At 35.3% G+C, this 23,676-nt stretch overlaps 1 protein-coding gene across 8 annotated transcripts in view; it reads right to left on the minus strand.

Moving 5' to 3' along the window:
* BLTP1 (bridge-like lipid transfer protein family member 1) overlaps window positions 1-23,676 on the minus strand; it is a 216,795-nt gene that overhangs the window by 39,194 nt on the left and 153,925 nt on the right. For 6 of the 8 annotated variants that reach the window (XM_063637920.1, XM_055274665.1, XM_063637919.1 and 3 more), the window contains 9 exons: window positions 21,899-21,996; window positions 18,312-18,497; window positions 17,257-17,425; window positions 14,825-15,036; window positions 13,524-13,722; window positions 9,321-9,380; window positions 7,319-7,545; window positions 6,150-6,280; window positions 4,746-4,869 (listed from right to left, as the gene is read on the minus strand). In XM_063637920.1, the coding sequence (XP_063493990.1) occupies window positions 4,746-4,869; window positions 6,150-6,280; window positions 7,319-7,545; window positions 9,321-9,380; window positions 13,524-13,722; window positions 14,825-15,036; window positions 17,257-17,425; window positions 18,312-18,497; window positions 21,899-21,996 (1,406 nt within the window). Of the gene's footprint in view, window positions 1-4,745; window positions 4,870-6,149; window positions 6,281-6,463; window positions 6,665-7,318; window positions 7,546-9,320; window positions 9,381-13,523; window positions 13,723-14,824; window positions 15,037-17,256; window positions 17,426-18,311; window positions 18,498-21,898; window positions 21,997-23,676 lie in introns of all 8 variants that reach the window. The other 2 variants (XM_055274662.1, XM_063637918.1) reach the window with 1 other exon arrangement.

Raw genomic sequence — 23,676 nt, forward strand, 5'->3', positions numbered from 1 at the left:
ACTGCTGCAGGAACCAACACTGGGGTAGGAACACCTGAACTGTAATTGAAGAATTGCTGGAAGGTTCAGTGCAGACAAGTCTGAGAGTTAAAAACTCCAGGGGGACCCAGTCACCGGTGCCCCCGCAATATTGTGAGATCGCCTTTCAGTAGTTCCACCAGGTTCCTACAGTAAATGTCAGGGGAAAAAAATCCCCTCTGGAGAAAAGTCCCCTAGGCTTCCAACAGAGGGAAGGGAAAAGGAACCATTTTGAAAAAACACTAAGAGTACCTTCTTTTTCTGAATAAGAAAAAATGCCCTTAAGAGAAATTAGCTAACCAGAGCCTAACCAGTGGGAATATTATCGGAGTATAACTGACCTGGGGAAGGGAAATACAATACCAATGCAGTCAGTTCTATCCATACTGGTCCATCTAAGTTGGGAGGAAAAAACTGACAAACATGAAGTTCACAGTCCAGAGGCACAGGCTCATTAAAAGACAATAAAATGCTTCTCTTACCCTGACACCTTAACATTACCTCACTAAAGCTTCTTTACAGCAGCTCTTTTTACTTGGTAAATCATGTCTGGCTATCAAGAAAAAATTACAAGGCATATCAAATAGCAAAAAACACAATCTAAAGAGACAGAACAAGCATCAGAACCTCATAGAAGGGATGTTGGAATTATCAGACTAGAAATTTAAACAACTATGGTTACTATGCTAAGGGCTTTAACAGATAAAGCAGACAGCATGCAAGACCAGCTGGACACTGTAAGTTGAAAGATGACAATTCTAAGAACCAGAAAGAAATGCTAGCAATCAAAAACACTGTGACAGAAATGAATTACTTTGATGAACTTATTAGTAGACTGGACACGGCTGAGGACAGAATATTTGAACTGAGGACAGAATATTTGAACTTGAGGATATATCAATAGGAACTGCAAAAAGTGAAAAGCGGAACAGACTGAAAAAAAACAAAAAAAACCAGTATATCCAAGGACTGTGGGACAACTACAAAATGTATAAGTATGTGTAATGGAATACCAGAAAGAAAAGGAAAAGGAACAGAAGAAATATCTGAACCAATAATGACTGAGAGTTTTCTCACATTATTGTCAGATGCCAAACCACAGGTAAAGGAAGCTCAAAGAACACCAAGCAGGATAAATGCCAAAAAAAAAAAAAAAAATTACATGTAGTTATATCATTATCAAACTACAAAAAAAAAAAAAAAAAGATAATGAAAAAAGCCTGACTTTTTCCTCAGAAACTATGCCAGGCAGAAGGCAGTGGAGTAAAATATTTAAAGTGTTGAGAGGAAAAAAAGAACCCCAACAACTTAGAATCATATACCTTGCAAAATTATTCTTCAAAAGTGAAGACTTTCTCAGACACAAAAAATAGAGGGAATTTGTTGCCAGCAGACCTGCCTTGCAAGCAATGTTAAAAGAAGTTTTATAGAGAGAAGGAAAATGATATAGATCTCTATTAAAATAAGGAAGAGCATTAAAGAAGAAATGAAGGTGAAATCTTTATCTTATTCATAATCGACCTAACAGGTAAGTTTGTTCAAAATAATACCAATAATGTATTTGACTATATATATCACGTGCACACATTTAATACCAATAATGTATTTGACTATATATATTGCATGTATATGTGCACATGTATCTATGTGTGTGTATGTGCACACGCATTTATGTATATGCTTATATATGCTTAAATATAAGAGATATGAATGTCAGTAATGATACAAGAGACAGGAGGGAGGGATTATGATTATGACTCATAATGGTTTGACTTATGATTTTTTGACTTTATGATGGCACAACAGAGGTAACATTCAGTACAGTCCTCAACTTATGATGGGGTTAAAGCTGGATAAACCTGTCATAAGTTGAAGATATCATAAGTCATTTTGACTTTTCAACTTATGATGGGTTTATTGGGATGTAACCCAATCATAAGCCGAGAAGTATCTGTTGACTGCAGTCTCTAGGGCAACCACTAAAAAAAAAAAAAAAAAAAGAAAAAGGAAAAAAAGAAGTGCAACTGATATGCTAAGAAAAAACAGAAAATGGGATTATATAAATGGCTCAATTGAAACCACAAAAGGCAGAAAAACGAGAAGACAAAGACAGGAACAAAGAGAAAAGGCAAAAAGTAGAAAATAGTAACAAATACAGTAGATATTAATTCAAAGTTATCATTAATCACTTTAAATGTCAGTGGTGTAAAATGATCTTAAAAGACAGAGACTGTCAAGAGTGGATTAAAAAATAATATCTGACAATGTGTTGCTACAAGAAACCCACTTATATATACATATTTAAGCATATATATTTAAAGACACATAGATTAAAAGTATACGGATTGAGAAAAATATACCATGCTATTACTAATTAAAAGAAAGCAGGGATAGCTATATTAATTTCAGACAGAGCAGATTTCAAAGCAAAGAAAATTATCAGGTATAAAGAAAAAGAAGAGCATTATGAAATGATAAAGGGGTCTAGTGTTCAAGAACAAGTAGCAATCCCTAATGTGTACATGCCTAACAACAGAGTGGGCTGAGCATGGTGGATCAGCCTGTAATCCTAGGATCACACCTGTAATCCTAGCACTTTGAAAGTCAAAAGCAGGAGGATTGCCTGAGGCCAGGAGTTTGAGACCAGCCTGGGCAACATAGAAAGACCCTGTCTCCACAAAAACTGTTTTATAATCCTGCCAGGCATGGTGTCATGTGCTGTGGTCCCAGCTACTTGGGAGGCTGAAGGAGGAGGATTGCTTGAGCCCAGGAATTTGAGGTTGTAGTGAGCTATGATTGCACCACTGCACTCCAGCCTGTGCAACAGAGTGAAACCCTATTTCTTAAAAACAAAACAACTGAGTGTCAAACTATGTGAGGCCCAAACTAAGAGAAATGCAAGGAGAAACAGATGAATCCACTATTACAGTTTGAGACTTCAATAACCTTTTATCAGAAATGGACATATCTAGTACACAAAAAAATCAATAAGGACATAGTTGAACTCAACAACATCATCAGTCAATTGGATATAATCAACACCTATAGACAACTTCATCTAACAATATCAGAATACACATTCTTCTCAAGCTCACATGGAACTTGCACAGAGAGAGACCACGTTCTGGACCAAAAAGCATACCTTAACACATTTTTAAAAATTATAAATCATGGCCAGGCATGGTGGCTCACACCTGTAATCCCAGCATTTTGAGAGGCCAAGGCAGGTGGATCATGAGGTAAGGCATTCAAGACCAGCCTGGCCAAGATGGTGAAACCCGTCTCTACTAAAAATACAAAAATTAGCCAGGAGTGGTGGTGGGTGCCTGTAATCCCAGCTACTTGGGAGGCTGAGGGAGAGAACTGCTTGAACCTGGGAGGTGGAGATTGCAGTACACCAAGATCACACCACTGCACTCCAGTCTGGGCAACAGAGCGAGACTCTGTCTCAAAAAAAAAAAAAAATTATAAATCATAAAATGTCTGCTCTTAGACCACAGTGGAATTTAACCAGAAATCAACAGAAAGATACCTGAAGATGAGTTGAAGAAAAAATCTGAAGAGAAATTTTAAAATATAAAAGAAAATCAAAACACACTTATCAAAATTAGTGCAACACAGCAAAAGCAGTGCTTAGAGGACAATTTATAGAATTGAATGCATACATCAGAAAAGATCTAACATCAATTATCTAAGCTTCTATCTTAGAAAACTAGAAAAAAAGGGCAAATTAAATCCAAATTAAGCAGAAAAAAAGTAATAATAAAAATTAGAGCAGAAATAAAACAAACAGGAAATCAATAGAGAAAAATCAACAAAACCAAAGCTGGTTCTTTGAAAAGATCAATAAAATTGATAAGCCCCTAGCCAGGACAACTAAGAAAAAAAGAAAGACACAAATTACTAACATCAGCAATAAGGGAGGGTATACAACAACAGATCCTATGGCTATTTAAAGAATACAAGAATACAGTGAACAAATCTATGCCCACAGATTTGATCACCTAGATGAAATAGACCGATTCCTTGAAACGTACAATTTTCTAAAATGGAGAGACGAAAGAGACAATCCAAATAGGCCTGCATTTACTAAAGGACTGGATTAATAACTTTACAAAACAAAAAGCACCAGGCCCAGGTGGGTACACTTGTGAATTGATAACTCTTAACAAGTTACCTTTCATTTTAAAAATGAAGCAACAAAAGGGCAAAATGGTTTTTAAAAAGTTTTCTACTACTAGACTCAAATTCTAATGGGACCGACTGAACCTGCAAAAAATAAAGATTATAAAGTGCATTACAATGCACAGTAGCTGACAGGTAAATTCTGACCTGGGAGAATGGTATAGGTGAAGAACAGACATCTTAAAATTTTTCACATCTTCTGCAGAGTTCACATTAGAGACTAAAAAGAAGAGTGATTTCATGAAAGACAGACAAAACATAGCGTCTAAGGGCGTAGACTATAGACTCCTACAACCTAGGTTTGACTATTGTCTTCCTCAGGATTACTGGCTGTATAACTTTGGTCAAATTACTTGACCTGTGTCTCAGTTTCTTCATCTTTAAAATAGGAAAATAACACAAGCTACCTCCTAAGGTTGTTGTTAGGATTTAATGGGTTATTACACGTAACGTGCTTTAGATGGTACCTGGTACGCAGTAGATATGATAGGAAAAAATCAAGTGGTTTTGTCACCAGCATTGAAAGAAAAAAGAGAACTCACCCGCATACTGGACCTCCGTAATTTTTTACGAACATCTCTTCTAATGTCATTCACAGCCACAGATTCTAACTGTTGGTAACGTTGAATTTCCTGGTTTATGGTTCCTTCACTTGCACCTAATTTTCTGGATGCAAAACAAATATGGCAATTATTGCAAAGAAATAACAAAGATTGATTTTTACTTGCTTCTTTTTAATTCTTGTCAGAATACCAAAGATGATTATATACAGACAAGCCAAAACCCTCAATAAGTTTAACACTCATTATTTGGCGAACTGTTAAGAAAACAAAAAACACCTCTCTCTAATGTTTGAGGAAATGTGTCTTATCCATTGCTTCAAGAGTCTCTTTGGCAATCTCATGAAAACCATAGACCCGCTCTGCAAAAAAATGTCTGAACGTAAAATTCTACATATAATATAAGCCTTGGGTAAGATTTTGGAGGAAAGGTATATTTTGCTTCAAGTCATGTTTTCCCCTGAGACCAAAACTCAAATTGTAATGTAAGTCAACAGGAAAATGTGAATCACTGCATGATAACTTACAGACAAGTTTCAGACAATACCTTTTGCTATACAAAATGCATATAGTTCTGTAAGGTCCTTGATTGTTTAAAAAAAAAAAAAAAAAGCATCAGTAGAAGTATATGCAGATTAGAAAAGATGAGGCATGACCATTACCTTTTGGGAAAATAAAATTGCAAAGTTTAGCAACAAGAATATTTACTGTAATAGAAGAAGTATTACTTAGTAATATCCAGCAGGCAACAGATAAAGATTAATGGATTTATTTATATATGCCTGTGAAGATACATATATGAGTAAATACACATGTAAAGATACATATATGTGACATAAACCATCAGTCATAAAGTGCTCAGAAATAAGTTGTGAAAAACACTAGGACACTAGGATTTCATGCTTTTTTTTTTTTTGGAGATGGAGTCTCGCTGTGTCACCCAGGCTGGAGAGCAATGGTGCAATCTCGGCTCACTGCAACCTCCTCCTCCAGGGCTCAAGCAATTCTCCTGCCTCAGCCTCCCGAGTAGCTGGGATTACAGGCATGTACCACCATGCCCAGCTAATTTTTGTATGTTTAGTAGAGACAGGGTTTCACCATGTCACCCAGGCTGGTTTTGAACTCCTAACCTCAGGTGACCTATCTGCCTCGGCCTCCCAAAGTGCTGGGATTATAGGCATCAGCCACCACGCCCAGCCGCATGCCTAACTTTATCACTAATGAGTGTATGATCTCGATCAAATTATTAAACAACTCTGGACCCTGGTGATATCACAGATAAACTAAAGAGTTTGTATTAGACCAAATACAGTTTCTTCCACTTTTAACATCTTATGATTCTAAAATTAAGGAACATTATATTAAATTAAAAATCATTATACATACTTCAGATCATCTATTACTTTGGCCTGTTCATTCAGTTCTCTGATATCCACTATACGCTTCATAATTTTTCTTCCTCTAAGTTCTCCTGGCTGGCTAGCAGATGCTGCCTGTCTTCGATAATCTATGGCTTCCTGAAAAGTCAAAAGTGTATCTGTCAATACCACCCTCAAGTCACACAGCAAATCTATACTATCACAAAATTAACACCCTAAATCAAAGCATGCAAGAATCAAAGCCATCTATATTAAGATTGGAATTCTCCATTGATTTAAATCCCTTCAATTTCATAAGGAATCTATTTAGTTGCTACCTACGTTTCCCCATGAGTGTGCTCTGCATGCTTTCAAATGGGACTGGCTAGACTGAGGGGAGCCCCACATCTCTGGGTCACACAGATACTCTGCAGGAACAGAATGGCGCTGATTTGGGGGTGTCAGGCCTAGTAGGTGATTTACAAGTCGCTGCCCAAAGGTGAGTTTGTGGCCATCTCCACTTATTGAACTTCCATCTGAACTCTAAGTAATAAACAGTAATATTAAATTTTAAAAAATTTCTTCCCAAGAACAAAACTATTTCATGGTACAGTAGTTAAAAGATATTGAAAATAATTTTAAAAAATCAATACCAGAATGAAATCAAAGAGTAAGTTTCTTTTTGCCACAAAATAACTTGAAACTACAGAATGTATAGTATAGATAAAAATACATATTTTTAAAATGTATCATTTCGTGTATGCACTTTGCTTTGAAATTCATCTTGAACATCTTTATTGAGATATAACTCACGTACCATAAAACTCACCCATTTAGTATATTCACAAAGTTGTACAACCATCATTAAAATCTTAGTTGGGAATATTTTCATCACTTAGAAACCTCATACCTGTTAGCAATTTCTTCCCATTCCCCACCCTGCCCCACTCCCTACTCACTTCAGTTTTAATATTATTATTTTACTTACAGGTTAAAGCACAAGTTGGATGACAGTCAACATGTAGCACAGAACTCAATTAAAAGACAGTATTATGAAATGTAGACACAGCGAACCACCACTCCCTTGCCTTCCTCCACAAATAGCAACTATAATATACTAAATAACACTGAACAAAAAATATCCCTGTCTCAGGGTAAAAGCCAATCCTGAAAAATTCTAACAGTGAGTTTACTTACAGTATGGATAGTGGGAGACATAGTATCAACTTCATCCTCATCTGACAGGTCAGCTATGTTCACTGAATTTAAGTCAGCAATGTCATCTATGTCTTCCTCTCCTGTCAGTGTTGTAAGAGTATTGCCCAGAGCATTAAGCCTTTTGCCAATGTTAGGATCCATGTGAACATCAATTCCACACATTTTCCACAATACATTGAGTGTCCAGGTTCCAGCACTACTGCTTTCTGTTTAAATAAAGAAGTTGCATTTTTGTTAAGTCCTGAGTATAGAAACTGAAATAACTTTACAAAGTAATAAAATGGATGATGGCCACATATAATAACTAATGTCTTTCGCTGCTAAACTTATCAGAAACATCAGACTACAGGATTGATTTCTCTATGTGTACAGAGTGCGTCTACTGTTTCCTCTGTATAGCACCTATTTTCTTTTTCCCTATGAACTACAGGTTCACTCCCTGACCCCAAGCTGATCCACCATCCTATAGCTGTAGTAGGAATTGCCATGACCTTAGCTCATTAGACAGAATTAATTAGGTAATTGGTCCAGGTGAAGGTCAAAGTTGGAAAAATAAGATACTTTGCCTGGACTTGAGGAAAGGTTGGTCCTTCTCTAATGACTTGAGGGTGGAGAAACGAGACTCCACAATGTTTCTTGCCATGTATAAGAAAGAGGTTACAAGTTAAAAGAAGAAAAACAAGTAGCCAAGAGGGGAGCAAAGAAGCAAAGATAAGAGCTACAGAGTCTTGGTAACAGCTGGGATCTTGGTTCTAGTAGTTCCTAAGGGTTCCTGAATTGACCTGGTTCCGTCTCGTCCCTGAAATAACCATTCCTAATTGTAGTCTGAAAATGTCCTTTTTATAAGCATCCCCTTTTGGTTAATCTAATCTAAGTGGGTTGTTGTCACTTAAAAGTCCTCACAAAGATTTATTTGTGACCTCAGTTGAAAATTCTCTAACTTTTCCAGTTCTTTGTCAGACTCTAGGCCTTGGTGCTTTCTACGGTAACTTAGGATGAGCACTAAGGCTAGGCTTGGGGAGGGAAACAGAGAACAGTAAGGAGAGACTGGCAATCTACCAGCCTTAATCAATTTCTACCTCTCTCAACATTTTAAGAGCCCTTAAATAAGTATCTCTGTAGCTCACCCTGTCCAATTTTATAACAAGCAAAATAATAAAAATTTACATTGTGCTATCATCTTAGTCAAGACACATGACCACTTTCATAGTTACCTCCTAACTGGTTTCCTAGGCTTTTTTGCCCTCTAATCTTTGAAAGTGTTCCTTTGATAGTGTCATTTGCCTTCTTGTTCAGAAACATTCAATGGCTAGCCTACCCACTACCCACCAAATCAAACTCCTTAATTTGGCATTTAACATTTTTCCATCTTTTTTTTTTATATAACTCTATTCTAGATAAATTGGACAAATCTGAATACTGTGCTTTAACATCATGATTCATGTTATATTATTCTCTCTGCCTAAATTTTCTCTGGCCCACATCTCCCAGTTTTTGCTTAAGAAAGATTTATCCCGTCCTTGGAGTGCTTGTTTAAATGTTTGTCCCTCCATGAAGTTTTCTCTGATCCCAGTATTCTCCCATATTTGAAAATATTCTCTTCTTTTTATACATTTCAATAGCAACTGGAATTTTATGTTTTATTGTACATATCACATATTTCAATGTAATTTTGCTGCATGTGCCTTAACTACATTGTAAGAATTTAAAAGTATGGAGGATAGAAAGTGTATCTTATTCATTTTAATCTTTTCTAAAACATCTTGTAGTATATATATATACACATATATATATACACACATATATATATACACACAGTAGGTGTCTGATTAATAATTGTTAAATAAATACAAATGTTCTAATACAAAAGTTTTTTTTAAAATTAGTGAACACCAGAATTAGCTTAGCCAAAAGATTCTCTTACCATTAAAATAAAGGCAGAATTCTATCTAACACAAAATAATGCTGAATGTGAACCTACCAGCTGCTGCTTGTCCCGTAGTTCTTGAACATACTTCATAAGTGCCATCTGGAACTACACCTGTACAAAAATCATCCCAAAAATAGTTTTCAATAAAAATACATTTGTGATTATATATTGTACTCTTTAATTTTTCACACAAGATTATCATCTAAATACAAAGAGGATTACTATCCTTCCTAGATTTTAGTTCTTAATTGTTGGAATGAAGGGGCTATCTTAATGACTCATAAGATCGATTCCATATTTCACAATATTTTATTCTATGATTTAAATAATTTAACTGCAGTTTTAGCTTTACTTTCTGCATGTGATTTCCTTATTTGAGTGACAACACGTGGCCAACTCTGACACTCTAGATGGCTTATCCACTAATATCCAGGATGCTATGACAATTTGTTATCATAAATGAATGGCACTTTGAGAATGCAAATGACTTAAAATAGAATTTTGGCAACTAAGAGCTGCCACATTAGGTCAGACACATGATTCATCAGTCTTACCTTCTCTTTTGACATAGAACATTTTATGAGAAAAAAAATGGCTGAAGGCTATGATGTCAATCTCAAGATCATGGACCTATCTCCAGAATATATCTACTTTAACTTTGAAACACTTACTACCACCTAGCTTTAATCTGGTAACTTCAGCTTCAAAAAAGATGTTAATTAAATTCAACAATTTTACGCAGTAAAAGTTGAAGCAACTTTCAAACAAAGTAAACTCTAAACATAGAATTAAGACCTTCCTCAGTTATCCTTAGAAGAAACTAAATATCAATTTAAACTCTAGAGTACATATATCTTTAATGTCCTTTTGTAATTCACTCTGAATCCTAAATTGGTATTCACATGTTACTTAAATTTGAGCTTACTATTCATATTTTAGGTAATTTGGTGTTACATTTCTGTCTTTGAAAAATTTCAAAAGGGAAAAATCTTTCCAACTTAGAAATATTACAACTTGGTTTGTGAGAGAGAATCTACTTGTTATTATGGTTTTTTTAAAGACTGCCAATAACTTTAACATCTAAATTATACCTTTGAACTGTATAGTAGCTGTGTCTCACATACAAATTCTAATTAAGAAATAACTAGATTTGGTTTTGGAGTGTCACTCAATTCATCTTTGTAGTCATGGTTACAAATCTGAACAAATTTAAGACTTACATTACCCTTTCAAATCCAAGAATGCTAGAATGAAAACCCTTTGAAATCTGAATAACATAACTGAGGCCAAGTGAAAGGAAGAATTAGTAAATAAAAAGAGAGAAGAAAACTTTTAGGATTTCCTATCCCAAGAAGGAGTAGAGAATTTTTAAAAATTAAGCTTAAGGGCTAGGTGTGGTGGCTCACACCTATAAACCCAGTGCTTTGGGAGGTCAAGGCCACAAGATCACTTGAGGCTAGGAGTTCAAGACCAGCCTGGGCAACATAGTGAGACTCCATCTATACAGGAAATTTAAAAATTATCCAGGTATGGTGGCATGTGCCTGTGGTCCCAGCTACTTGGGGGGCTGAGGCGGGAGGATTGCTTGAGCTCAGTAGTTCAAGGCTGCAGTGAGCTATGATGGCACCACTGCACTCCAGCCTAGGTAACAGAGCAAGATTCTGTCTCTAAAAAGCAACAAAAACATTAAGCTTAAAAAATGAATATATAAACTCATAGAATATAGAGCCATGATGAATTAATAAGGAATATTACGATTTTTAGACGCAGATCTGAATCCTGAAAATGAGGACTAAGAAATCAACTAGTCTCTTCCCCATGATACCTGTGGTTTCTGTATCACAGACAGAATGATGACTTGGAGCAACCATTAGGCTGAATCCAGGATGGTAATTTTTCTGCTCTGATGACCAAATGCTACCCAGGTTTTACAGAGAGCTTGCAGACATCTAAACTTCTGATGGTTTATTTTGTCTAAATACACATTCATGATATTGTCCTAATATTTACTATCTACTTAAATAGTTCTTTGAACTCTTCCTATAGACTGTCCTTGCTAATTTTTAATGCATTTCTCAATAAACATTATCACCTAGAGAAGAAATTTTACTGGGTCACCTTTTTTTCTAGAGTATGTTTTAAAAATGATCTGTTAAAAAAAATTCTAAGGCATAATCCTAACATTCCTTATTTCTCTGCCCTATACACATCACCTTTGTTCAAAAATATTGAGGTATACTTATTACTAACAAAAACTATAAACTAGCAAACTAATTTGTCCATTTTATCATTTGGAATTTTTATAAATATGTCAATTACATAACTACTCTGTTTATCTCCTTCTGGCCCCCTCCCGAGAAACCCAAACAATAAGCATGTTACAGAAGCATGTCAGTTAGTCCCCTCTAAAACCCAAAATAAATTATTCTGAGTATCATGAGTACCAGCGTGTTAGTGTTCTGTATTAACAGAATATATACTGAGGTGCTAAATTATTTGTTCATTTTGTAATGTATATTTCTGATTCTGAATCAGAGCATATTTCTCATTTTATATCTTATGCATTTGCCCTTTAAGATAAACTGTTAAGGAAATGGTTTACTTCCTTTTTTCCCAAATATATTCTACTTATTTTAATAAATACAATGATGGTAAAGCTGTCACCTTAATAAAAATCACTAAATTTATTTTTGTCTTTCATTAAAAAAACAAAATATATGCTTTACTGATTTTAAAAAAACATGTATAACTATTGTGTAAAATAATAAATCTATAAAGATTTCTGTTGTAGGCTGATATTGGTCTTTTGGATAATAGGCATGAGTATTTCCATATCAACTCTTCTCAGTAACCTGAAGTATTTCAAATAAGTACTGGTATTTTACCTATAATTATCTAAATGCAAAGTATTTGATGGGGTTCAGTACACACTGCCTTCTAAAATGGCATCTTGTCATATGGAAGGTATTTTAAACTGAAGCAATTTGAGAAGCAGCAGATGCAGGAAGGACTTTGACTTTCTTCTGAAGCAGGTCATACGAACCACATGTGAGAGATGCCCTTCCTATACCCAGAGGAAAGGAGCATCCTCATCTCCAAAGTGGAGGGACACTGAGAGGAATCTGAACAAACAGGCCTTGGTTAGTTTCCTCCAGTTTACTACCCTTAACTCATACCCCTTTTTATTTTCTCACATTGCTCTACAACTCTCTACTCTTCTTCAAACCTAGCATAAAAATACTGAGGTTTAACCATTTCTTTGGATCTTCATTTCCTTATGAAGGCTCCATGTCACAAAAAAACCTCATATTAAATAAACCTGTATGCTTTTCTCTCATTAATTGGTCTTTTATTACACAAGCCCCAGCAAATAGCCGAAAAGGGTAGTAGGAAAAGATATTTTTCCTTCCCTACACATTAAAACCAAGACTTTTTCATTCATTTTGAATGCTAAAACTTCAATTTTTGTAAAAATAACAGAAATTTTCCCATTCCTCAAAGAAAATGGGAAGTAGAAAGATTTCCCTCTAGTGGAGAGAGGAAAAAATTACATAAACAATGGGCTACCGCTTCCTAAAAAGTAAGTAGTTTACTTTACAAGATTGAGGAATTTTAGTTCACAACCTTTTAACTCCTTATTTATAATTTTTCTTTATTATTAAGATTAATGATGCTTTACCAACTCTGCTATAATATTTAAAATATAAAAATATATACAAATAAATTCCGTATCTTCAATATGGCCTATAAACACAGCTTTAGTTATACCCAACCTTGAATATTATGGAACTGCAGGAATTCATGTTACACTCTGCACTCCTACAAATTTGAACATGTGGATTTATTCACGTCAATATTAATTAAGGCTGGAGTTCCTGGTCCTGGCTATTTACAAACTTGTCTGTGTTTTATGTTGAGTTGGATATTGCACATTTATCATTTTCTTTCAAGATTCCGACAGGACAAAAATGCTTTATCTGGTCAAACATGGATCAATTACAGGAAAAATCAGGGACTGTGTAAACATTCAAATGTTATAGTACCAAAAAGAATGCCTGGTTGGTTTACTTACCAAAACTGCTCAGTGCTGTAGTTTTTCACGGATATGGTTTGTTACCTGTAACTACAAATAGCCCTTCTTTCTCAAAGTCTAAAAACATTTGCTATATCTAAGCATCTTTTAATTTCACAAATGGAGACTTAATGTTTTATTTTTTAAGTTCTAAACTGTATATAGAAATAAAAGACACTTACAGGCATTCATCACTAAATCCCCACGAATTTCTGGTTTCCAGTCATCCCATGATGTCTCAAATCCGTCAGCAAAACGGATACAAAAGTTTTTGAAATGCCCTTTGCTAACCAGAGACTCTGAAGAGCACGCAGTGATGAGAGTACTTTCAATGGTTAATACCAAAGCAGAACCAGTGTCAAGGTCTCCAGTATGATTAGACTGCAAAATATATTAAAGAAGAAATAAGACAAAAGGTGACAATTTTTTAAACTTAGAAATCCTCACAGGATTCACAGGAATAGAAATCTAGAAATGGTCAAGCCTAGATATGTTCATTAAAGAGCAGCTTAGAAAGATGCCTTTTAAAAATTAAATCGCTCAAGTGAAATGTACTTGCCATGTGCATTTTTTTTCTTATTTAACATACGAAGGGCTATCTACATTTCTATCTCAAGCCTCTCTTTTAGTTGTGGGGAGATGCTCTCACTATGCCACCCACCTGTGGTGTTTATGGCCTTCCTAGGCAGTGCCCATTATGCTATTAAAAAACTACTATATTTCAGTTCCTGAAACACAAACATACCAATGCCGCCAATCCTTAAACCCAAAGTTTTTCTTAACACTGTCTTACCAAACAGAATCCTAAAAGATAAATTAATTCAACAACTGGTTACAAGTTATTAAGGTAAACTGTAAGAGTAAAATATAGATCTCTGTATCCTACTGTTAATAAACTGTTGCTTCTTGGCCTGACAGGTGTTCATAGCCTTTTCTCTCTCTTACACACGTGCATGCAGTTACATATTCCTGAGAATTTGTCCTAAGTTGCAAAGCGAAAACTCCTGCTTCATGTACACACTGCTTTGAAGTTTCATTACCATTAAATATTACAGTATAAAAGCATTTTGGAATTCCCTACTCTGTTACAGGTAAGTTTATTAAACAGTATTCTTAAATGTCCTTTTATTTCCATCTTATAAACAAGTCCATACCAATGACTTCCTTGTTAAAAAAGTAAACAATAAAATGATTCTGAAACTAAGCTTCTTTTTATGAAGGTAAAAATTAAGAGTTATCTGGTGGGTATCAATCTTACCACTATTCTGAAGCATATAAGAGTGCTTCAGAGAAAAGTCCCATGAGATTCAGATTTAATACATTGAGATGAGTAATAGTTGAAGGAATTCAATCTTACTTGCTACCTACTAAACAGTTATAAACTGTTATACTGAAAAATGTATTGTTATACTCTAAATACTTAGAAATGGTTATGTAGAAATGCCTGGCTCTTAATCCTGGAATATGACTTGACTTTTTGTACCTGTGCAGTATTTGTGATAGGTAGGCAAATTCCCAGATCATTGACAGTGAGCTGGAGAAAAAGAGTCCCAAAGGCCTGGGCTGATGTTTGCTGGATACCAGGTAGCATATCTACTACTTCCTTTGTAGCCATATGAATATCCTTATGTAAAGCCATTCGTTGTTCATTCCAGTTGTCATAGGCAGCCTTATAATTCAGCCAAAACAGCACAGCTTTTGATAATTAAGACAGGGCAGAAAGAAAATTAAAATCAACACTGTAAATCTATATGTTAAGTAAAGCTCAAAAGCTGCAAAATCCTGTTGCTTAATAAAAATTACACCCAGAAAACTGTAGCATTAGAATTGGGAAAGATCTAAGAGGACATATAGTCATCATTTTTTAAATAACAAATGAAAAAACAGAAAGCAGGCAACCACATAATGGCACAAGGAAGAAGAAAATCCAGGTCTGTTCATTCCCTCTAACTTATTTGTGAAATGCCTATTATATGTTAGGTACTGGGATGGAATAACAAATGAAAACAGACATGGTACTTGACTTGATCTGTAGAGTTGTTACTTCTTTTAAAATTCTTTAAGGTACATAATGCTAGGAACATACCATTAAAAGGATCTGACTTACAGAGAAAAGTCAAAGATGTTTGAGTTTGTTAAACAGAAACAAACCTTAGGGGAAAACCTTCATTTCACAGCAGTGTATAGATGGAGGGCCTCTAAAAAGGACATAAAGATGGAGAGGCCAGAGAAGCAGGAGGAAAAGCAAATGCAGGTTGAGCATCCCTAATCCGAAATCCAAAATCCCAAAACTTTCTGAATGTTGATATGATGCTACAAATGGAAAATTCCACATCTGAACTCATGTGAGACTGCAGCCAAAATGCTGTCAAAACTTTGTTTCATGCACAAAATCATTTAAAATATTTTATAAAATTATCTTCAGGCTATGTGTATATGGTGTATATGAAACATAAATAGATTTCATGTTTAAACTTGGGTCCCTGCCCCAAGACATCTCATTATGTATACACAAATATACCAAAATCTGAAAAAATCCAAAATCTGAAACACTTCCTGTCCCAATTACTTTGGAAAACCAGCACTCGACCTGTTTTGTGTCAAGGACACCAAGGGTACAAAATACTTTAAGAAGCTGATGAAAGCTGATGAGAGGTCAGTAAAATGAGAACTGAAAAACATGTACATGGGATTCAGCAAAATAAAATGTTATCTGTAACACTGCCAAAAGGGCAATTTTCTAACAGGATTCTGTTACTAGCCTATGTCCATCACTGATGGAGATCTTAAATGGCTTCTTAAATGGCTCCTCATTACGTCTAAAATACAGTTCAAATATATTTGCCCAATCCACATTAATTAGACCTTGTCTACCTGTTCAGCCTTCTTTCCCATTATTTTCTTCTATGAAACCTACTGCTATATTTTCTTAGACTTATGTGTTTAAACACATTCATTCTTATTCTCTCTCAATCAATGTTTATTTGGTTCTTATTGTATGCCAGGGACTGTTCTAGGCCCTGGGTTATAAAAGTAAATTTCATTTCCTTATCTCCCTGCTGAACTCCTAATTCAAAGTCAAATCAAGAATTAGTTTCTCCTCTAAGAAGCACAGGCAAAGGTAGAGAACTCCTCAGAACCAAGAACACATCTCTAACTCCACTGTGTAGTCTACTTTGTTTTCTTTTCCACTGGACTGACAGGTTCTTGAGGGCAGGGATACTGTTGTTTATTTTTGTATTCCACTTCTAGGCAGTACATGAAAAATGTTTGTAGAATATAAAAATAAACACAGTGCCAAAACACAAATGGGTGCATTAATTATCAAAACAAAAAAATTCAGCATTACAATTATATAATCTGAAGCAGACACTCCTATGTATCCATGCAGAAGACAAAATAACTTTAAAATGTAAAATAACTTTTAAAAACTGAAGGGAAAAAGCAAGATTTTTTTTCTTTTTTGGATACACACATTTCAGATTTAGGAACCATTTAGCTGTGAAGCATTTACACCAGTAAACTACAAGATTTTTTTTTTTTTTTTTTTTTTTTTTTTTTGATACGGAGTCCTGCTCTGTCGCCCAGGCTGGAGTACAGTGGCGCAATCTCGGCTCACTGCAAGCTCCGCCTCCCGGGTTCATGCCATTCTCCTGCCTCAGCTTCTCCGAGTAGCTGGGACTACAGGCGCCCGCCACCACGCCCGACTAATTTTTTTTTTTTTCTATTTTTTAGTAGAGACGGGGTTTCACCGTGGTCTCGATCTCCTGACCTCGTGATCCGCCTGCCTTGGCCTCCCAAAGTGCTGGGATTACAAGCGTCAGCCACCGCGCCCGGCCAACTACAAGATTTTTATCTAGCATTAACAAAGCATTCCTAGATCCCAGAGGATAGTAGTGATTGACTTTATCTTACCTCTATCAAAGGCCACAGGCTGTGCATAAACAATTGGTCTATTCAAAGTAATAAGCACAGCTTCCCTATCTGAAGAACCACTGATTTCTTCTCGGAGGGCATTTCTTAATCCAATTCTGGTTTTAAAATAGGCAACTTGATGAAAATCAGAACCAGCTTCTTCATAAACCTAAAATAAAATTTAAAGCTCAATAAAATAAAATAATGGAAAAAGTTTTAATATGAAACTAAACATTATTAATGGTATTGTTCACCAAAAAAACTATAATACATTCTTCTCAAATTCAGCTGTTAATGTATATTCCTTATACTCAGTACCATAAACACTTGAAATTAATATACAAAATAGCCATGCAAGAGGTAAATATGAAGTTGTAGATAAACTTTATATAAAAGTTAGGATGAGGTCCATATTCTAAATGGCAATGTATTAAATATTTCAAAATAATCAGAACCTCTAAGAGATGACAAGAAATTTTTGTTCATTTTTTCCTCATATCTTTAATGCAGCGATTCAGTTTTGAAACTGTGACTGGCATTTTTCTATTTGGTTCTTCAAAGAGGAAAAAAGATTAAAATCTACATCATAATTTTTGGCAAAATAAAAACAAAAAAAATCTCCAATAAGCTGTGAACATTCATTTTTATAAAATAGAGAATCTAACTGCTGTTTTTTAACTTTATTTAACATTACTATATGCAGAACTTGCTAATATTCTACAGGAAAGGTATACACTTAACATTTTAAGAACTGACTAATGTTAGTACAAGACTGAAATAAAAAATGTTTAGCAAAATAAATTACAAGCAAATGATTATGAAGATACTGGATTAAGTTTTATGTGAGTGCATCTGCACTAAACTATAACAATATGCAGCTACAATATTCAATGAAATGCCAAGGTAAATGAGTTTTCATTGAATTTATAATCAGAAACTTTAGGAAATTCAACTAAATATTTTTGTAAATATAATAATACGTAAGTTACAGTAGTTAAAATTGATGTGCAAAATTTAAAAGCCATAGTTCTAACATCAACATATTCTGTACTCACCTGATGTTTGACAATTTGTCCTAATGCCAGATTTAAATCCACCTGGCATTTGCCAAATAGTTTCAGATAGCTGCTACTTCCTGGTGAAGCTTTGGTTTGAAGTCGGTTAGAAAGTTCCAGTTCAATCAATCCAGTTTCAAATCTTACAGCTCTCATTGATGGAGTAGTGGCCGTTACTTGAATACCCTAGCAGATTATATGTTAGGAGGAAAAAAATGAATCTTAAATCAACAACATATACCTACTCAAATGTAGTCTTTCAGTATATGATAAATAAAATAGTCGTGTTTTAAACCATGAACAGGCATACCTTGGAGACAATATGGGTTTGGTTCCAGACCACTGCAATAAAGTGGGTCACACAAATTTTTTTGTTTTCCAGTGCATATAAAAGGTTATACTACAGTCCATTAAATGTGTAATACCATTATGTCTAAAAAACATTGTATATACCTTAATTTAAAAAATGCTTTGGCCGGGCGTGGTGGCTCACGCCTGTAATCTCACCACTTTGGGAGGCTGAGGTAGGCCGATCACTTGAGGTCAGGAGTTCGAGACCACCCTGGCCAACATGGTGAAACCCTATCTCTACTAAAAATACAAAATTAGATAGGCATGGTGGTATGTGTCTGTAATCCCAGCTACTCAGTAGGCTGAGGCAGGAGAATAGCTTGAACCAGGAAGTCGGAGGTTGCAGTGAGCCGAGATCACGCAACTGCACTCCAGCCTGAGACAGAGCAAGATTCTGTCTCAAAAACAAAACAAAACTTTATTGCTAAAAAATGCCGTCAATCATCTGAGCTTTTAGTGGGTTGTAATCTTTTTGCTAGTGGAGGGTCTTGCCTTGATGTTGGTGGCTGCTGACTGATCATGGTAGTGGTTGTTGAAGTCTGGGGTGACTGTGGCAGTTTCTTCAAATAAAATAACAATGAGGTTTGTGTCATTGATTGACTCTTCCTTTCATGAAAGACTTCTCTGTAGCATGTGATGCTGTTTGACAGCATTTTACCCACAGCAGAACCTCTTCCAAAGTTACAGTCAATCCTTTCCAAACCCTGCCACTGCTTCATCAACTAAGTATGCAACATTCTAAATCCTTTGTCATTTCAACAGTGTTTACAGCATCTTCACCAGGAGTAGATTCCATCTGAAGATAGAATTTCTTTGCTCATTCATAAGAAGGAACTCTTCACCCATTCAAGTTTTATCATGAGATTGCAGCAATTCAGTCCCATCTTCACGCTCCACGTTTAATTCTAGTTCCCTTGCTATTTCCACCCTATCTGCATTTACTTCCTCTAATGAAGTGTCTTGAGTCCCTCAAAGTAATCCATGAGAGCTGGAACCAACTTCTTCCAAAGTCCTAGTAATGTTGATATTTGTATCTCCTCTCATGAATCAAAGTGGTCTCCCTTCCAGAAGGTTTTCAATTTACTTTGCCCAGATCCATCTGAGGAATCACTATCTATGACAGCTGTAGCCTTACAAAATGTATTTCTTAAATCATACACTTGAAAGTTGAAATTACTCAATTCACAAGCTGCAGAAGAAATGTGTTAGGCATAAAAACATTAATTTCCTTGTAAATTTTCACCAGAGCTCTTAGGTGACCAGGTGCATTGTCAGTGAGCAGTAATATTTTAAAAGGACTCTTTGTTCTGAGCAGTAGACCCATAGTGGGCTTAAAATATTCAGTGAACCATGTTGTAAAAAGATGTGCTGTCATCAAGACTTTGTTGTCCCACTGATAGAGCACAGGCAGAAATTTAGCATAATTCTTAAGGGCCCTAGGATTTTCAGAATGGTAAATGAGCACTGGCTTCCACTTAAAGTCACCAGCTGCATTTGACCCTAACAAGAGTCAGCCTGTCCTTTGAAGCCAGGCATTGATTTCTCTCTAGCTGTGAAAGTCCTAGCTAGCATCTTTTTCCCATAGAAGGCTACATGGAAAAATGTGTCGTTTAGTGTAACCACCTTCATCAATTATTCTAGCTTGATCCTCAGTTTGCACTTTTATGTTATGAAGACAGGTTCTTTCCTTAAACATTATGAACCAATCTCTGCTAGCTTCCAAGTTTTCCTTTGCAGCTTCCTCACCTCTCCCAGCCTTCATAGAATTGAAGAAAATTAGGGTATTGCTCTGGATTAGGCTTTAGCTTAGGGGAATGTTGTGGCTGGTTTGTCCACACCATTCAAACTTTCTCCATATCTGCAATAAGGCTGTTTGGCTTTCTTATCATTCGTGTGTTCATTGGAGTAGCACTTTTAATTTCGTTTAAGAACTTCACCTTTGCATTCACAACTTGGCTAACTAGCGCAAGAGACCTAGCTTTCAGCCTGTCTTGGCTTTTGACATACCTTCCTCACCAAGCTTAATCGTTTCTAGCTTTTGATTGAAAGTGAGAGATGTGCAACAACATTTAACGATTTAGTTTGCTATCCTACATTGGTGCAGTTCTTGGCGCCCCTAAACAATTACCGTAGCAGAATCAAAGATTTCTGATCACAGATCATTATAACAGACATATAATACTAAAGAAAAAGTTTGAAATATTGTGAGAATTAGTAAAATATGACACACAGAAAGTGAATATATGCTATTGGAAAAATGGCACCTTCAATTCGTAAAAAAAACCTCAATACCTGTGAAACACAATAAAGTGAAGTGCAATAAAACAAGGTATGCCTGTATAGGATATGTCTAATGAACTGATAAAACTGGCAACATTAATTTCTCATGTTAGTAGCAATTTTTTCCCATTATGTTTCATTTTGATATTTTGTATTCAAAATTTAGGATTCAAGGGATTGAATACATTAAATACAATTAAATAACTTTTTTGAACACCAGTATCTTAAACATTGGAAATATTAAGTTTTCTATTAAAATAATATAGTCTTTGTTTTGTTTTTTAAGACAGGTCTCACTCTGTTGCCCAGGCTCAAATGCAGTGGCACAACCACAGCTCACTGTAGCCTTGAACTTCCAGACTGAAGCAATCCTCTTGCCTTCGTCTCCGAAGTAACTGAGACTACAGGTGTGTGCCACCCACCTGGCTAATTTTTTTGTTTTTTCAAAATTTTTGTAGAGACAAAGTCTCGCTATGTTGCCAGGGCTAGTCTCGAACTCCTGGGCTCAAGCAATCCTCCTGCCTCAGCCTTCTAAAAGTAATATAGTTAACTGGAAAAGTGTATAAAATATTTCTTGCATAGTAGATTATAACAGCAGTGCTTGAAGAAAAACAAAATGTTCGTCAGAAGGGAGTGGTTAAATAAATTGTTACAACTGCACAACATATAACACAGATGTTCAAGAAGATAAAACTAATCTAAATATTCTAATATGGAAAGGTATCCAATGATTTTTCTAATGTATAAATATATGCATATATAAAAATACTAACAGGAAAAAAGTCCTAAAGAATATTCAAATAATTATTGTTAAAGCTTTTTCTCTGAGTAGATGGAACTATAGATCATTTTTATTTTCTGTTTGGTAATTTATGTAAGATACAAATTTTCTATAACAAGCATATATTAATTGATTAGAAAAATTTTTATAAAAGTATCATTATTATTTATGTTACCTTGAACTGCAAGTTTAAGGAATAGAGGAGAATTTTAGGCTTATCTCCATCTGCTGTTCCATCATGTTCATTCCAGAGAGGAATAGGCTGCTCCCCACCTAAAGGAAAGAAGGGTTTGGGACAATTTTTTTTTAAAAGAAAAAAAATAACTATTTTGTGCATTAAAAAAAAATCCTCACAAAATACTTTCTTTTTACTGACCACTGATACAGAGATCTTTAGCTAAGTTACATTTAACTGAGACAGATATATGAAAGATAGGGATAATTCTGCATATGTAGACATTTATTAATAACATTTTATATTCAATTAAAACATTGTATATATTATTGAACCAAAACATGTGTTTATACATCTCAGAAAACACATTTGAGGTAAAAAAGTAAACTGGACTAATTCCTTCAACTAATAATGTGAATTCTGTTGCAGGGGCCCTGGTGGTGAAGTTACTGTTAAGACAGCATTTTTTTTTTTTGCCTGGGCAACGTGACATACAGAAAATAATGTTCTAATATCTTAATATCTTACTTCTGTTTCCACTTCTCTTTCCATTGATTTGAAAACATTCTGCCTGCCTTTCAAATATTCTATCTTACAATGATTAATCTTTTTGTACATATGTTGAGTTTATCATCATCCCAGGGAGTCTGTATAGGTGGGATGGAATTTTTTTTTCCCCTATTAGGGACCACAGATAACTAAGAACCAAATAGATAAAAAGCAGATTTTGTCTGTTTTGAAAGAGAAATTAATCTTTTTTGGGCTTTTGAAATTTAGGGGTCAAAATCTATTTAGTTAGTACTATGATAAAAATATTTTTTAGTTTTCTACTAGAACAGAAAATAGGAAGAAAATAGAGGCAGCAGTCAACAGAAGGTACATCCAAGATAAGACCAAGAAAAGGTAGACAAGGACATAACTTGGTCCCCCAAAAAAGACCTTTGTACATAAAGATGAATAAATACACCAGAAAGAGAATGAAAGAATGATATGGATGAAGAGATGAGAAGTAAAGTATTAAGGATTTGTGGATCGGTTATACCAGAACATATTAATTAACATATATGTGGGCCAGGTCCGGTGGCTCATACCTTAATCCCAGCACTTTGGGAGGCTAAGATGGGTGGATGACCTGAGGTCAGCAGTTCGGGACTAGCCTGGCCAACATGGAGAAACCCCATCTCTACTAAAAATACAAAAAATTAGCTGGGTGTGCTGGTGGGCATCTGTAATCCCAGCTACTCGACAGGCTGTGGCAGGAGAATCGCTTGAACCCAGGAGGCAGAGGTTGCAGTGAGCCGAGATGGCACCACTACATTCCAGCCTGGATGACAGAGACTGACTCAAAAACAAAACAAAAAACCATATATTTTTATTTTGGAGGAATAAACTATATGTGTCTTTGTAGATTATATGTGTCTTTGTACACTTAGTGCCTGCCTGTACGCTTGTACCTTTCCTCTCTGAGCTATCCTTCTCTAAAATATACAGCACACAGATTACATTTTCTTTAACTTATAATTAAGTACTTCTCTCTGCCTCCTAACTCAAATCTACAATCATCCCTTACCTAAGCCTAATCACTGATAACCCTACCTACAGCCATATACATACATACATACATGTATGTGTGTATTTGTGTGTATATAATATCGCCCCTCCAACCCAGCTATCAACTACCTCTTCCCAACCCTGTTGTCTCTATCTTCCATCTACTACCAGCAAAGCTTCCGCTGTCTTACATTATGCTTTTCATTTCCCTGATTCTCTAACTTCAT

Source organism: Symphalangus syndactylus, chromosome 4, assembly GCF_028878055.3.
Source record: "Symphalangus syndactylus isolate Jambi chromosome 4, NHGRI_mSymSyn1-v2.1_pri, whole genome shotgun sequence".
Classification (NCBI taxonomy): Eukaryota; Metazoa; Chordata; class Mammalia; order Primates; family Hylobatidae; genus Symphalangus; species Symphalangus syndactylus.